Raw genomic sequence first — 18136 nt, 5'->3', positions numbered from 1 at the left:
CAACCATGCTTCATATTAGTATCGTCTCGGTACTTATATGCCCCCCCATCAACATAGAATTGGAAGATTCTAACCTATCAAAGATTAAACCTCATTAAAAACGCATGGCTGATACAATGAGTGGTTTATTAAATCAATTAGTTATGGTTCATTTGGGCACTCCAGCCTGACAGGAGATTGGGTTGTAGGCAGTCAGGCATAGTGGCCAGACCAGGACATCAGAACCAGAGTCAGAGTCAGAGTCTTAATATCAAAGCCAAGGGTTAAGACAGTCATCCATCACCAGGAACCAGGGCTGAGGATCAGAATCAGAGCCCAAATGCCAGAGACAAGGGTTGAGACAAAGCCAGAGCCAGGAATCAGAGCTGAGAGTCACAACCAGATTACTTGCAGTCAGAGAAGGCAGGAGCAGGGCTGGTTTCAGAGCGAGGAGTAAGTCTGGGACAGGACTGAAACAAGGCCAGGTGCAGGGCAGGGTCAAGGCTGGAGCGGAGCGGAGCAGAGCAGAGCAGAAGCAGGGCTTACAGTGAGGCAAAGACAGAGAATCCACAGGCAAGTGCACTGAGCAGCCAGTGAGCTACTGCTGCTCCTGGGCTTAAGAACCCACCTGCGAGCTTCCTCAGCCAATCAGAGAGGGCAGTCCTTCAGGCAATCTAGCTGACTCACTAGGCCAGCAGAAGCCTTTAAAAACAGAGCTGCAGGGTCTTATTCCTGACACAATGACTTAGATAACCATGGCCATTTTACAGCTAATGTATTCCAATAAGCATGGGCTTTGGGAAGGCATGCACCTGCCACAGATCCAGTGGTGATAACTAATTCAAATATCTGCCCTATCAAGTTTTAATGATACTTTCTGTGCTTACAAGAGCTAAGAGGGAATTGCTGTTCTGCAGTAGAGAGGGAGCCCTAGAGAGGAAGCCCAAGAAATGCACAAGAAAGGTAAGAGGCATGCAAATTTCCCACTCACTGTACTAGGGACAAGTTCATCTTCAATTCTTTAATAAAAATGTATTGGTGGGTAAGTCTGATGCCCGCAGTGACAGGGATTCACATGATCCAATAGAATATGTTAAAGCTGCTGCAGTTGAAAAGTTCTTTAAAAAGCAGTTTTAAAAAGTGAGAGTGGTGATTGAATTGGCAAACTACTGCAAACCATCAAACTGGTACCATGAAACCATCAAATTGGTACCAGGCCCTGCCTCTCAGAACTCCCTTGATGCTTTTAATCAGGGTCCTGGTGGTTTTTACTTTGAAATATTCTGATCCTGATTCTTCTCCCTCTGTCTGGAGTAAATCAGGAGTAACTTCAATGATGTCAATGACCTCCGTTCCCTGATGTGTGGAGTCTGCTTTGTGCTGATACACCTGGCACAAAGTGAATTTAGAATCATAGAACCATAGGTTAGAAAGGATTGTAAGGGTCAGCTAATCTAACCCCCTGCCAAGATGCAGGATTTGTTGTGTCTAGACCATCCAAGAAAGGCTTATCCATCCTCTTTTTGAAAACCTCCAGTGATGGAGCTTCCATGACTTCCTTAGGCAGTCTGTTCCATTGTCCTACTGTTCTTATAGTTAGGAAGCTTTTCCTGAAATTTAATCTAAAGCTGCTATGCTGTAGTTTGAACCCATCCTCTTGCCTCCTCTCTGTGGCAAGAGAGAAAATTTTTCTCCATATTTCTTACTGTAGCCTTTCATATATTTGAAGACTGCTATTATGTCCCTGTAGGCCGGGGTCCTGTCTGGCCTGATCATCATGGCCCTTCCTCGGGCCCAGGCTCTGAGGAAGGCCACTGCACCTTCCTAAAAGGGGAATGTTAGCATCTCTGTAGGAGTCGTAGTCTGGGCCCTCAGGCAGGGCGGGCAAGCACGCAGTCTATCACCCCAACCCTCAGGCAGGGCGGGCGAGCAAGGGGTCTGCTTTCGGTAACGGCAGGGGGGGAACACGTGCTCCTGGGGTGGCTAGGGAAGAGGGGAGGGGGACGCAGGTCCACCCATCTCCACTGTGTCCCAGCCCAGGGCCCTAGCAGTGGCAAAGATATTGCCACGGTGTCAGCGGGGCTCCCGCCGCAACACGCTGACAATGGGATTTCGCCCCTGTCTCAGCCACTGGCTATAGCTGTCTCTGGGCCACTTCCTCCCCATATCCCCCGGTATCTGTATCATCAGGGTCCTCAGGGTCGCTGGGGTACACGGCCCGCGGCAGGCTCACCAGTCCTTCCTCGTTGACTGGTGGCAAGGCAGGGAGCTCCTCGGCGGAGGGCAGCTCCTCTAGATCACAGGGCTCCAGGGTGTCAGCATCAGGCAGCTCCTCCAGGTCAGGGCCGGCCTCCAAGGGTATCTCCCAGCCCTCCGGCTCAGGGGGCTCAGTCCAGTCGCGGGGGCCCAGAGGCCCGATCCAGTCTGTAGGGCCTGGTCGCTTGGGCCGTTCTTGGCGCCTTGGCTCCGGGAGGCTCTCGCTCAGGGCAGCAGCCCGGCTGGGGTCAGGCCTATGCGGCAGCCGGCAACACAGCACGTCTGCCTCTGGCATCAGTCTGTCTCTCACTGAACTGCGGGGCCTGTCTTTTATACCTCCTGCCCCAGCAGAAGCTCCGCTCCTCTGCTGCCTGATAGGCTGGTCGGGTGAACCTATCCCTGTCCGACTCCCCAGTTGCCGGGCAGACTGGTCTGCTGGCCCTTTCACTGTCCGGCCTGATCGTCGCGGCCCTTCCTCGGGCACAGGCTCTGAGGAAGGCCACTGCACCTTCCTACAGTCCCCCCTTAATCTCTTTTACAAAGTAAACATACTCAGTTCCTTCAGCCTTTGCTCTTACGGTCTGCATTCCATTCCTTTGATCATTTTTATCACTCATCTCTGGATCTTTTCTAGTTTCTCTACATCCTTGCTATACAGCAGTGACCAAAATTCGACGCAGTACTTTAGCTGTGGCCTAACAAGCACCGACTACAGCAGTACTATCACTTTCCATGTATAATAATGCAATCCAAAATTACACTTGGGTTTGGGTTTTGTTTGTTTTTTTGCAACAGCATCGCATTATTGACTCATGTTCAGGTTGTGATCCACCATAACTCCCAGATGCTTCTCAGCAGTGTGCAGCTAAGCCAGTTATCCCCCCATTCTGTATTTGTGCATTTGGTTTTTCTTCCCTAAGTGTAGCACCTTACAATTGTCATTGATGAATTTCATTTTGTTGTCCATAGCCCAGTTCTCCCATTTATCAAGATTGATTGAATTTTAGTTCTATTAATACATGACACCAGACACAGAACAGATCCTGTGGAATCCCATCTGAGACCTCCTTCCAATTTGACATGATTCTATTAATAGTTGCTCATTGTTTGCAGTTGTTTAACCAAGTATGTATCTACTGGGTAGTTCTACCGAGCCTGCATTTTTCCAGCTTACTTATGAAAATGTCATGGGAGGCTGTGTCAAAAGCCTGTCTAAAGTCCAAGTATACTATGTCTATCGCATTCTCCCTATTACCAAACCAGTTACCTTGTCAGTTACCAGCCTCTAAAGATTCCCCCTTTGTCGTGCTTCTGGAGCATTGCAGATTTGGATCTTACTCTTGAAAAGCCAACGAGTTCTGCAGGTCCTCCACCTCAGGCCTCTCCTTCACCCTAAGGCAGACCCTACCTGTCCTGCGAGCACACAGTTCCCCCCCAGCAAATCTGCCATCTGCTGGTTACCCACCATTGCAGCCTCCTTTTTCCCCTGTGCTGAGGGAAACAGATGGAGAAGGAACCAAATGCAGCCTCCTGATTCACCTTCACGTCAAGTGAGACACTCCTGCCTTCCCCACCAGGCCACCCTGCATGTGAGGAGGGGTCTGCTGCAGCTACTCGTGTCCTTGCAATGAAGGAGGTGGGGAATCATTGCTACCTCTGATGGCCCCGCTTGTAGGAGGGGTGGAGCCACATCACCCACTGCACCTGGCCATTTCCTCTTCAGAGCTTCCTACATACCTTCCCCCAGAAATTTCAGGGCCCACTTGCCCCTCAACTGTTGCATCTAACTCCTACAACTTTACATCCTTCCTGTCCATTTTCCCCATGATCCGTGCCCCCACCCCCGATTTCTGCCAGATTTATATGCCCTGCCCTGAATCCCGCTGCATACCAGGGGAACATTTAAATTGTGCCACCCCACAATCAATAGTTACGCACTGTCTCTGCAAGAGCCCATCTCTCAGCTCTGCTGCCCACCTGATTTCCCTGTCAGTCCTGAATGATCAAAAATAATAAATTCAGGAGGGAAATGGTTAAGATGGCTGGGGCACTCTCCCCTCCTCCTCTAAGATAACGGGGCCCCCTTCTTTTTCCCTGGAGTAGATTTCTTGACGTCAAGCCCATGAATATTGTACGAAGCTTCAGGATTGTAAATGCAGTGAATCTTCCTAGTGCATAGAAAGCCAGGGCTCTGTGCTGGGGGTGGAAGCCATTGCAGCAGCTTTGGGGAAGGAAGGATATCTGTCACAGAGAAGAGGCTTTGGGCTGCCTGCGCGTGGCACAAGGGACTGCTGCAAGGAGGGAAGCGTCACATTGTGCACTCCAGAGGTGCCCCTGGGGAATGTGACATCAGCACAAGGCACCGGAGCTGGAGGAGAGGAAGCTTGCTTTGAAGCACTCATCCACATCCCTAAAAGAAGACCCCGGCTCATCTCCTTAGCCAGCATGTCTGCAAAAGAGAGGCAAAAAGGCAAAGTGACCAAGGACAGCGTCACCCTATTGCCTTGCTTTTATTTTGTGGAGGTGAGTGAAGAACCTGAGTGCCTTTCGCTTTAGCATAATGCAGATCATTAGAAGCATTTTAGGAACAACTTTGTTCCAAGACAGCATGCTTGTTTCACTGGGGACTGCTCTGGTTAGTGCATTAGTCACTGCCTAGGTGTATATATAGAGAATAATAGCACAGATCAGTTGTACACGCTGAGTGAGAGAATGTTATATCTGTGTATTATGCATGTATGAGAGTATGTCAGTGTGTCTCATTCCTCTGTGAGTGTGTGTTGTTATGTCAGCATGTGTCTGTGTCTGATATGTATGTGTCTGTGGATTTCAGTAGGGGTAAAATTAAGCTTTGTATGTAATATATTTGCATGGAGTTCACGTCTGTTCTGAAACTGGGTCTGCATCATCTGAGCTGTAATCCACAGGGGGGGGAATGCTCTTTGCATCTTGAAAAACAGAGAAATCATTCTGATAATGTTTCAGAACCATTTCTTGTAAAAATATGTAGGTGATGCTTAGCATAATAAAATCAGTATCAGAATGCTATCATTATTCTGAAGAACTGGTTTGAAATTAACCTCTTCCTTGCAGAATACAGGCTGCTTTTATGGGAATTATTTCTGAGAGTCATTTTGCAAATGGAGTGGCAGCTAAATGAACCATGTCACAGACATAGGATCATCTCACCAGGAAGACATATTTCAGAGAGGGGTTTATATGAAAACACATATTGCATGTATTATCTCCATGAAAGAAAAATCATGTTGTAAAAGGAACGTTAAAAAAAATGAAAACAGTTCAAAGTTGTTAAATAATCAATATTGTATTTTTATGAGTCCCAAGTAACATGCCTGGAATGTCACAGATATGTAGCTAACATCACATGCTTTGTATCTTGAAAAAGTGAAAGACCTTCTCAGTAGATTTAGTACTGAAAGAATGAAACATGTCACAACTGCTCTGTTGATGACAGGTGAAGTTACACTTCCACAGACAGTCACTGCTTCAGAACTGGTGCATTGCTTTGAGGATTTTAGCTTCTTTTGACAGCACTCCGTTCACTTGTATATTTTTCTAGCTGATCAAGAGAAAACATGGTTTCAACATCAGGAAATGAATATGTGATTTTGGTGTTTATTAACCAAGCAGTAAGTGAACACAGCTTGCTTCTGATGACGCCACTTTTAGTAAGGCAATGACTGAGTCACTCAGCCTCTGTGCCTTAGTCTCCCCATCTATCTCCCCAAGGATGGTGATACTTGCCTCACACAGGTGTGCAGAAGATAATGCATGAAAAGAACTTTGAAGGTTAAAAATAGGAGTTCAGTGTAAGAGTTAAGTATAACTCTTAGCCTGAATGGCAATATTAAAAATCTTGCTTAAATATATTTAAGCAAAGATGTTATTTACATTGGAAGCATTTAAAGCACTTCGGAAGTTCTTCTAGGGGGTACGAGGGCACAATGTCAGAGGAACTTGTAAGTGCTGGCAGGCTGTCTCTCTTCCCCCTAAATTCCCTAGTAGTTGCCTGGGACAAGAAAGTTAAACCATATTAAAATAGTATTGGACGGGATACTTTTCAGAGAATGTTAGATATCGAAGTAACGGACTTGTCTTGTTATTGATGATTAGGTCCACTTGGTGAAATTTGCCCATTGATGAAAGGCTCCTTCGGGGCCCACTGTGCCACATAATTCCTGTGGTATCCTTGTGCAGGAACAAGAGGTCATGAGTAGAGAAGCCACACAGGTGGAGGCCTCTCTATAGTGGGCTCTATGCTAGCTGAGGCCATCCCATCACTGAGAAGAGCTTAGGGAGCATACAAGGGAGGGAGCCACTAGATCTGTACTGATGCAGATCTAGTAGCCAGAGCCCCCCTCAGGTATGCACACCGGGAAAGTAGCAGCCACTCCGGGCCCTGGAGGGTTTCACTGCAACTCTATGATCTGCCCCTACATCATAGTGGTATGAATTTTAGAACAGCACATAGCACATAGCCCAAGAACAGTGGTCACACTTAAAATCAGTTGGATATCATTACGTCAGTATTTAGTGTGGACTCAAGAAGCTCAATCTATTTAGCTTAACAAAAAGAGAAGGCTAAGAGGTGACTTGATCACAGTCTATAAATACCAACATGGGGAATACACATTTGACAATGGGCTCTTCAAAGTAGCAAATGAACATATAACACAAACCCATGGCTGGAAGTTGAAGCTAGACAAATTCAGAGTGGAAAAAAGGTGTACATTTTTAATGGTGAGAGTAATTAACCATAAGAACAATTTACAAATTATTCATCACTGGCAATTTTTAAATCATAATTGTATGTTTTTCCAAAAGACCTGCTCTAGGAAATATTTTTGTGGAAGTTCCTTGGCCTGTGTTATACAAGAGGTCAGATTAGATATTAACAGTCATCTCTTCTTGCCTTTGAATCTATGAATCCAGTTGCAGTATTCCCTAGACACTCCCTGTACTTCGTATAGGGAATACTGAAAACCACACTAGAGAGGCTGGAGCTCTTATGACTAAGTCACTGGACTGGAACTCAGGAGATACAGATTCTGTTCCCAGCTCTACTGCATACTTTTTATAAAACCTTGGGATTACTTAATCTCTTTGAATCTCAGTTGCCCAGGTGGGAAATGAGGATACCCCTTCTTCCAGCCTATGTATGATCTGTCTATTTATGCTGCAGTTCTCTGGGGCAGGGAATGTTTTTCATTATTTCGTACTCTTCACTGTGCACCTAGCACGACGGGGCTTTTAGCTCAGTTGGGGCCTCTAGGCACTAATGTAATACGAATAATAATCTATCCACGGACCTAGAGAAAACTGCTGCTGCTTTTAATTATTTGGTTATCCAAGACAACAGACAAGGTTTTAAGTATGACCATTGTGCTGGGGCTTTATAAAGGATTAGAACATTTCACCCACTGTGCACAGACACTTTGGGAAATGCTGTCAGGTGACCAACTGCATTACAGCAAAATGTCACATGTCCTTAACAGTTAGGATTTCCTTGTAGGTGCTTTTAAACTCTCCATTTATTAAGTTCCATTTTCTACTGATTCACCTTCATTGGGCCAATGTAAGGCTCTGCCCCCTTGTAATACACATTCCATTAATGACAGTGGGAGTTATTTGTGTTTATGGAGAAGAAAGGCAACCCCTCTGTATTTTGTTTGTTTGTAGCAAAGGACAAGGCAAATGGATCTTGTATGTATTTCTGTGCACCAGCCTCATCAGTGGTGGGCAGCAGGAATATGCCCAGCTCAGGGAATGAGTTTAGTATTCACTGTAGAAAAGCAAGGGAATCTTGCATATTATATTATTGCTGTGGGAGAGGCAGAGTGGAGAAGTTTTTAATATATACATGTTATGCAGAAATTGGCTTTCTATGTACCAGATGGAATGGGCTTCCCTACTCATTTGTTGCAGGGAAAGGAGGAACTAAAAATGTAAGCCTTGATTCCAGGGCAAGCTTTGAGGACCCTTCCACCTTGCCCATGTCTAGTACTAGGGAGCTCTGAGGAAGTCCACATCTAGATTTGAATTTCATGGTTGGCCCCAATCCGTATATGGTTCAAAACCAAAGCTCCAGGTTTGAACAGATACAACATTTAGGGAATTTAGATCCAAATCCAGAGAATCAAACTTTGCAACTGGGGCCCAACTCCGGTTCCCCTAATGGTTTAGGGATGAGGCTATTGTCCTCCTCTAATATTTCTCTTCTTTTTTTCTGCACCCATGACAGGTATTTTTGATGAGACAGAAAACCAAATTCTGCTTTCAGTTACAAGAGGAAATTCAGTAGATTTAGTCCATTTTTTCACAGATGTAAATTGAGTCCAGAATATCCAGTATTCAAATTAGAAAATTTGTATAGTTGGCCCCCCCTTCCAACTCTTCTTCTGTTCAGTCTCTAGTGATAAGACATAGATTTATGGTTTACTCACATATACACAACTTTAATCTGACCAATGAGAATGTGCCTTGAACTTTATAATACAGGATAATACCGAGATTAATGAAACATCAACCTTGACAGCCCCAGAGGCAGCATTAGCAGAAGGGGGAAAATGGCTTAAAAATTCTTGAATTGTGATTAGTTAAAGAAGAAAATGAAACTGGCTTACCTCTCATGTTTAAATCAGGAATAGCTCTTTTGAAATCAATAGCATCACCAGTGTAAGGAACAGGAGAGGCACGCTCTGTGAGGTTAACTAGCACTAGGACACAATGTGGATGTTTTTTGCATACCACAGGCAACATCATCATCCAAATACATTGTAAACATGAGTATAGGGAGAACAGATTTAAGTAAACTGGCCACCTCTAAAATCTACACAATTTGGGATTTTCCAAATTTATTTAATGGCACAAATATTTTCAAGGTTTTAATTCAGAAGGTGAATGATGAAAAATGGGCTTTCCCAATCTCTCCCCTCTACACATCTGGCCTTTTTGTATATTTCCTTCTCTTTCCTTTCTGCCCTAACTTCAGGTCAGGCTTCCCCTCCCACAGCCCATAGTTGCAAGTGCCAGTCCACTGCTTCTTGTGGCTAAGTAACAATTAATTTCATTTTGTATTTTAAGAAAAAGACAGGAGGAGCTGCTTTCTCACCTGTGAAATTAAATATTGAAATGTCAATCAAGAAATGCTGGAGGATCAGGGCCATAGGGAGAAGGCAGATCTATCACTAATAACATCAGCAAAATAATGAGAAGCTAGAGATAGGCATTATTTCCCAAACATTGGAAGAAAAGGAGGCGATCCAGAAGAGTATCCAAGGAAGACAAGAAAATGGAAAACCAAAATCACACAATATAGATGGGTCAATAATACATACGCAGGGAAGGAAAAGATACCTTATGGTCATTGATATTATACTGTAAACATGCATGGCACTTTATAGAGCAAATTAAAACAAATAGCTTTTCTGTCCTCAAAGGGCTTGATCTGCAAACTCTCACTATGGGGAGCAGTACTTCGGCTATGTCTACACTGACGACGGCAAAGTCGCCACCGTCAGATCGACTTATCTGGATTGACTGAGTGGTCAGTGAAGACCCGCTCAGTTGATCCAGAAGTCGACGTACTAAAACCACCTCCTCAAGTGGCGTAGCGCTGCATCGATGGGAACACGGTTGGTGGGTTCGATGGGTTCTCGTCAGCACAGTGCAGTGAAGATGGCGCGCAGAAGGGAAGCACAGAAGTCAACGGGAGTTATGCCAGTTCTTTGCATACTTTGCATAACTCCTGTCGACTGCCGCCGAATCGCCGAGATAAGTGTAGACCAAGCCTTACTATCATGACATCAAGTACTACTCAGAGTAATAAGCACTATGCCCAGTAGTATCCGTTTGCAACATTTCTACTGATAGTTCCAATTTAACAAAAAATAAGTCTGACCTCATATACAGCAGTGTAAATCAATAGTAACTCAAAAGAACTCAGTAAAGTTACATTCAACATAAAAATAATGTGACATCAGGATTAGGCCCTATCTAGCTTAATTTATTAGAACTACAGGGCCATATTCTCCTTTCACTTACACCAGTTTTACATTAGCAGCTTCAGTGCAGTTATTCCTGATTTACAGAGATGTAGAAAAGAGGAGAAGCAGGCCTGTGGTTACATGCAGTAGAAGTGAAGAAAAGGAAATCCACAGACAGAGAAAAAAGAATTAGAGCGGCAGGGATGGTGGATGGGGCCTGGTCTGAAAGATTGGGGAAGCAGAAAACCTACAAAACAAATTAAGGAAACTTTATTAAACACAGCATAAAACATTTCATAATTTTTTGCAGTTTTCACTATTTGTGAAATAGAACCTTGATGGATTTTTATGTATCTCATAAAAATGTTTAAAGCACATTTAAATACTCATGGAATCTCAGTTTGCATCTGTTTTAGAAGAAAGATATTGCCATAATGAAATATCTACCAGCATCAGGAAAATATTAAGGATTGAAACATTGTCTGTGATCATTCCTGAAAAGTGATCTTCCCTTTTTAGCATATTCAGAGCACATCGTCAGTACATTCAATGACAACAGCCAGAAGAACCCTGGTTAGTGCTTCACATTTTAAGTATGAATCTGGAAAACTTCCAGAGTTATATACCTCCTGTTCCCCAGAAGATGAGGATGTCTGCAGATGCAGCATGGACAAATACATTTATTCATAGTGAAAGGACTGCTCTCTGTTTTAGGGAGAAATCTATGGGTGATTTTTCTTCAGTCATTAAACAAACATCAAAAAAACCTGGGATGAAATCCTGGACCCATGAAAATCAATGGGAGTTTTACCACAGACTTATATGAAAACAGGATTTTCACCCCCTGGTCTTTTGTCTGCTGGGGCAGCATGTACAAACACAGTGGGCCTAATTTTGTACACATGTGTAAGTATGGAGTAACTCCACTGAAGTCAATGGAATTACACCAATTTATAACTGGTATAAGAGAGAGGAGAATCAGGCCCAATAGATGAAATCCTGGTCCTGCTGAATTCAATGTCAAAACTCCCATTGATTCATGGAGGTCAAAATTTCACCCATTGTCAGGTATGCTGAAATACAGAACGCTAGATGCTGAACTACTATAAATCAGCAAAGCTCTATAGACTTAAATGCCAGCTGAAGAACTGGCCTATAAAACTTCGTGTTACTGTGGATTTATTGGCAGAATATCCCATACACCAGTTACTTGTCTTTGGGTTTGCTGAGAAGTGAATGCAGCTCAGAGAGAATATCCACAGCAGAGTTAAGTTTTTTCCTTACCTTTTCATCTGGTTTGTGTGCGCGCATGCGTGCATGCATTATATATGTTAGATGGTAATGGGGTTTCTTTTGACAGTGTTTCCTCAAGCAGACAGTATGTGACCCAATCAATCATAGTTATAATGTGGATCACTTCTTTGATAACTGATAAATCTGTCCACTTTTGTTGGCTACCAGACAGACTGGAAAGCCTGTGTTAGGTGGTACTGCTAGAAAACACAAAAGAGATCTATTATTGTAGGAGTCAGTTATGTGAAGCGGGGAGCTTCCTCAGCTCCAGTTGAAATAAATGGGTGTTGAGGATGTTCAGTGTGTCACAGGACCAGACACTTAATTCCCATTCATTTCTAACTTATACTGACAGAGGTAGATTCAAAATGTCAGATGTGGATGCACATTACTGAGTATCTCAAAAATTCCACTTCTCAGCCATATCTGGATTTTTTAGATATGCAGCCATGCATGACACACAACCACATTAAAATTATACACTTAGGACTCTGCAAGCCTTTTGTAGGCTTGACTTCCAGGATATGCATTGCCTATGAGAGTTTAGTGATTCGAACGGGAGTTTTGCCTGTGTGAAGAGTATAGGATTGGCTCTTCAGTCTCAGGGACAGGGCAATGGCTTTGTGCTAGTTAAAGAGTTAAGAAAGAGGCAGAAACTATACCACTGTCTCTTGGAGACACACTGTAGGACTTTCCTCCCTAAACACACTTTTTCCATTGGATTTAAATTTAGTCTTTTTAAAAAAAAAAAAAAAAAAAAAAGGCAACCCTGAAATACTGATGAGCTGCATGGGCTCACACAATCATTTTAATGATTTGGTCAGAAAAGGCTAAGGAGAGCTCTGCTTATTAATGTTTCTAACATTTTCTGAGGCCAGGACAGAGGTGTCTGCTGCTCAGTCAGACAGTGCCACCAAGGATTGAGCCTGCTCCAGCCACTGCTACCAGAGTATCACTCCTCATGCATCCCCCACAGCATGACTAGGAATGCTTGGTGGATGCACTTGTAGACCTGCATTCCACACTACCATCCTGCTAGCCTCTCCAGCAACTCATGGTATGGAGCGGAGGTGAGAATACTGCAGAAGCTGAAGCCTCTCTCTCTCCCCACTGGTGACCCTATGCCAGCCTGGAGTCTGAACTTCAGTGAATGAGAGGAAGGCCTGCTCCCTACTGCCTCCATCTCAAAGTTCTCTACCTGCTCCTCTAGCAGGGAAACCTGCTAGCAAAACAATCGGCCAGGGAAACCATCAGCGGTCAGATGAGACCTGACTATATTTAGAATTAAAGGAGACCCATTTCACAGCCTACCTCCTCTCCCAGCACCAGAGAGGACCCTCTTCCCCTCTGTTAAGCACCCTACAGCTAGATCCCACCAATTATTAAGGCTGTCAGTAAAAGCTACCTGCCAGCCCTCCTGCTTGATGTGCAGAACAGCTGTCAGGTGAGGGAGCCACTGAAAGAAACCTCTATGAGGTGCTGAGTCGAGGGAAGTTATAGAAGCAGATTTTCAAAAGAGCCCAAGCTCCTATCAACGCACTAAAATAAATGACCAGATTGACAACCTTGCTCAGTATGTTGGGTAAACAGTTACATTTTGACTCTTATTTAGGTGTCAAACTGGGAGCTGAGCTCTTCTGAACATCTGGTCCTGATTGCGGGTGCTGAGCACTCGAAAATTTTGCTCAGAGAGCGTTTCAGATACTGGGACTGGGTGGAGGTTGCAGGATTGACAGACTGGGGAGAAAAGTATGGAATTGATGGACTGAAGGATTAGTATAGAATTGAGGGGGGCAGAAGAGTTGGTGGAGGGGCATTGAATCAATAGATTTTGGAGGGTAGACATAGTGGAAGAATATTTTATCCAGAAACGACAATTTTATTACTGAGAATAATGAGGGATCCTCTGGTTGAAATTTGGCAGCACACATCTGACCTGAAACAAATCCTGTTGATCTACCATAACCTTTCAGCACTCATTATAAAAGTAGCTACATAATCGTTGGATGGTGGAATTTACTAACTCCCATTATTTGGTTTGAAACATTTGTTATGTTTGAAGCCACACCAAGAATTCATTTGTTCATAATGTTGTCTGTTGTTGTAGATTCTCCAGCTAGGGATTTGCTTTTTATTTGTAAATTTAGCATCTCATTAAAAATGTAAACTTTTAAGTACTTTTTGACTCCTAAAGCTGTTTCAGTTAAATGATTTTCTTCGCTTTCCATGGCCTGATTTCACCTTGTTTGTCAGATACTTCTTACAATGGTGCCAAAAATGAGCATTCTAGGGTTTACCTTTCCTTACAATTTAACTGAGCAGTCAACATCCACCAGAGATTTCAAAAACTAAGGAAGAGTATCATCACTTTTACATCAAACTACTTCTCTTTCTTACTCAGAGTAGTTTTTTAAAAATTTTTAATTAAATGGAGAAGGTTGAAAAGGCATCAGAAATAATGTTATCAGAACCCAAGTCACAACTTCAAAGCACTGTAAACACACCTATTTTTAGAGCCCTAGCTTGAACCCCATTAGCCCAACTCTATTGACCCAGGCTGGGAGGCTCGCTCCCTCAGGCTGCGTAGACATAATCCTACCACTGAAAGAGACTACAGAAAAAATTAGTTCTCTCTCTAGCTTGCTTTGTGCATAGTCACAGCTTATTGTTTTACTGAAGGCGAGTATCATTTCCTGTCTCGTGCACATGGTGGTGTGCTTAAGGCACTGAACTGGGATGTCAATTCACAATTTATCCACAACTCTCATGATATCTGGGGATCTTCTGAAAGCCCCAGATCCTGGAGAGATTTAATTAGATAAGAATCTCAGCTTTAATTAAAAAATAATAAAAATAAGTTTGTAGCCCATATGATTCAGGAGAAAAGTTTAAAAACTGAACCCTAAGTCTCAGTACCCAGAAGGCAAATGAAAAGAACCTCACATTTATTATATTTCAGAATCTCCTGATTTGTAACCCAATCTCATAATTTTTGGGAACTTGACTCATGATTTTTAAATATTGGGGCTGGCACTGCTAGGCTCTGGAAATCTGAATTCATTTCCCTGCTCAGTTACAGACTTCCTGTGTGACGCTGAACCAGTCCTCTATGTCTCTGTGAAATCAGGATAACAATACATCCTTTCTGCCACTTTTTGTCTTGTCCATTTAGATTGTGAGATCTTTGGACCAGGAAGTGTCTCCTACCGTGTGTGTGTCTGACCACCTAACACAATGGGGCCCTAGTTTATCATCACTTTCATGCACTGCGGTCTAGGCAGAACTCCCAGGCTCTGCCAGAGTGTGTTTACCAGATACAGAAGCAGCAAAGATTAAACTGAGGAGGCAGCTGCCAGGTGTGTTCATAGAGCAAAAGAGAGAGATGAGGAAAGGCGGCCTTGAGCACTTTTGGCAGTGTTGTTCTTAGGGCACACCCCAAAGACCCTCCTAAGCAGCAGAGCAGAAAAAAAATGATATAAAATATAACCATGTGCAGGCTCTCATATTTAGGAATATTTAGAAGTACAGTAGAAGCCTATGGTGAAATCATGGCCCCACTGAAGTCAATGGGAATTTTGCCATTGAGTTCAATGGAGCCAGGATTTCATCTCTAGTCTTCACAGCAAAATCACATGACACATCATTCATAAATGATTGGGGGGGAGGAGAATATCTATTTGATTTGCATCCTAGGGACAGGAATAAAGAAGGAATCAGACATGAAAGACACTATTCACTTTGCTTAATGCATCTCTGGAGTGCATTTGGAAACCATGGTGATGGTTGCCCTATTAGAACTTGATAGGATAAAAGAGGATTGCCCTTCTCCCTCCTCCTATCTTCCATAAAGTATAAACTACTACTTAATTACAGCGAGGCAGGTGGAGCATTATGATCTCTACTACTGACTGACTAAGAATAGTGCACATCATACTATATATCTGTCACCCCAACCTACCCTGGCTTGCTTATTTGTCTCACCCATCCATTATGCCTTGTCATTTAGATTGTAAACTCGTTGGGACAGTGGCCATCTTTCTGTTTTGTGTTTGTACAGCACCCAGCACAATGGAGTTCTGGTTCATGACCGAGGCTCCTAGACACAGTGATAATACAAATAAATAAATAAAAAAATCTTTACAGAGCCTGGCACATTGTTGTGGCCTTTAAGTGATTTATTCAATATATTATATTGAATAAATTAATAAACAACATTGTCCCTAGGCCTAACCAGTTAGCCAGTATTCAGGGACTTGCTGGATTGTTCCTGTTAGGACAAGAAATTGATTATGCTAGTCATATATTTCTTTGGTGCAATCTTGTTTATTTATGAAGAATGTACCCACTATCCTATTTCCCTGATCACAGTAGGAAAGACAAGCAGGAGGCAGTGTCTTAGCTCAGTTTTCAAATCTGCCTTTCCAGCATGTACTCTGCACAAAAAAAAAATCTCTCTCTAGGCTTCCTCCTAGGGCCACACTCACACGGTTTCTCTTGCTATCTGCTCATTTTCTCATTCTTTTCACACACTCAGGGCAGGTTTACACTTAAAATGCTGCATGCACAGCTGTAGCTACGCTGATGAGATAGCTTCTCCCATGAGCATAGTTAATTCACCTCCACGAGAGGTGGTAGCCATTGTGACCCGTCCATGCCTTGGGTAGACGATCTGAAAATGCCAAGATCAGGGCAGGCTGCAAAAGGAGAGCAGATTCTCTCAGCACTGGTGGGTGACACTGAAGTCAGACTTCCCAACCAGCCACAGACAGTGCTTCTGATTCCCCACACTGGTTATCAAGAAGCTAAAACAAAATATACACAGCCCTCTTTACTGCATTTCAGTCTCTGGCTCCCAATAAGCCACTAGGTTCAGTAAAGAGATCAGTTATTTAAAACTCTATGCTCTTTACCAAAAAGGTTCTCCTGACCCCAAAGGGTCAGCCACAGTACCAGATCAATATAAATTTGGATCTTACCCAAAATACCACGCTGCCAGCCAATCCCTTAGTAATTAAAACTAAAGGTTTATTATAAAAGGAAAGAAAATATTAAATAATTAAATAATTAAAGCAATCAGATACATACAAATGATTTAAAAGTCCATATATATCAGATTTCCAGTAAAATTGTGGAGTTTGCAGGCTTGTAGTCCCTTTGGTGTACAACCAGTACCTGGATGGGTTTTAGTCCTTTGTTTTATAGCTTCAGTTGTAGGTGAGTTGATCCAGAGGTAGATGAAGACTGAAGACTAAAAACAAAATGAATGTGGTGCAGCTGCCTTTTATGTCCCTTGCCCTTTACCATGCTGCTTGTGGAAATTTACAGAAATAAGATGGAGTCCAGGGTCACATAAGTAAGTCCTGGTGACTCATCAGGTATATCCCTGGCTTCTCCCTCTGGGCCCATTGTACCTGTGAGTTTCCCTAATGGGCAATTAAGCAGCCTAGTGCTGCAGCCATCCTGTCTGGGGTGTCGCCCAGAAACACAGCACAAGTTAAAATACAGATACATCAAACATATTCATAACTTTTAATACAAATATAACACATATACATAAACAATATCACCATACTTAGTGAATTATAACCTTTCTAATGGTACCTAACATGGCATATCTTGTATGAATTATTGTAATTATGAACTATTGATGTTAAATAATATTATAAATGGTCCCCCTAATCGAGCCAGTGTCACAGCCAACTCGATAGGAGAAGCCCTCCCACCAACATAGCATTATCTACACCAGAGGGGGATTTTTCACACACCTGAGCAATTTAGTTATACTGATATAAATTTATAGTGCAGATCTGGCCTGAGACAGCTGCAATCAAATCAATATCCCAGCCTCTGCATTTTCAATCAGTCCCCAGGCAAACCCCTTTGGCCACATGGCTCAGCTTTTACTCAGGCATTGTTATGCTGGTCCATGCCTTTGATGGTGTCTTCTGTTCTTTCAGTTATCACTAAACAGAGGCTAACTGCTCCCTCATTTAGCCTTGATAGAAGGTGGCTAACACACCCATCAGCTACATAGCTCATAGATCAAAGACATGCCTGCTGGCAGCCACACACACACTCCAGTACAACAATAATTATATAAATAAATAAGATAATACTTTAAATCATGAAGAGAAAGTCATAGTTCACAAATAGTGGATATAGCGTACAATGTGTTATGACGAAGCACAAAGATTGCACAGATGTATCATGCAAAGTATTATTGATACATAAGGATCACATGTTCTACTGGTGTCAGTGGAGCTATTCCACTGGAGTCAATGGAGCTGCACTCCTTTACACCAGTAGCCCACAGGGTTTAATATTTCATGCAGGTGAGGATCAGTATGAAGTCTTTGCCAGGTGAGTTGTGGGAAAGATGTGAACCAGAGTTGACCATCAAGGTGTCTAGTTTTTTACTAAAAGAATTTATTATTGGTGTGTTCCATGAGCATCAGCAAAATACTGCCATACTGGGGGTATCAGATTGCATTTTCTTTGGCAGAGTAATAGGTTTTTCCCACTGGGAATGTGTTTATTATTTGTGTCCTTTCTTTTGATTAAGAAAACATACATTTTGGACATAAACTAACTGACTGTGTCAT

General features: G+C 43.0%; 1 protein-coding gene across 2 annotated transcripts in view; it reads left to right on the top strand.

The window, feature by feature from the left end:
• The first annotated feature begins 4680 nt into the window (after positions 1–4680).
• PLPPR4 (phospholipid phosphatase related 4) overlaps positions 4681–18136 on the top strand; it is a 43370-nt gene continuing 29914 nt past the window's right edge. For both annotated transcript variants that reach the window (XM_067538244.1, XM_067538243.1), the window contains exon 1: positions 4681–4758. In XM_067538244.1, coding sequence (XP_067394345.1) covers positions 4681–4758 — 78 coding nt within the window. The remainder of the gene's footprint in view (positions 4759–18136) is intronic.

Source organism: Emydura macquarii, unplaced genomic scaffold (genome assembly GCF_026122565.2).
Source record: "Emydura macquarii macquarii isolate MOO-44397 ecotype Brisbane River unplaced genomic scaffold, CSIRO-AGI_Emac_v2 contig_480, whole genome shotgun sequence".
Classification (NCBI taxonomy): domain Eukaryota; kingdom Metazoa; phylum Chordata; order Testudines; family Chelidae; genus Emydura; species Emydura macquarii.
Note: the sequence above shows the minus strand (reverse complement) of the source record. Positions and strands in the feature narration are given on the sequence as shown.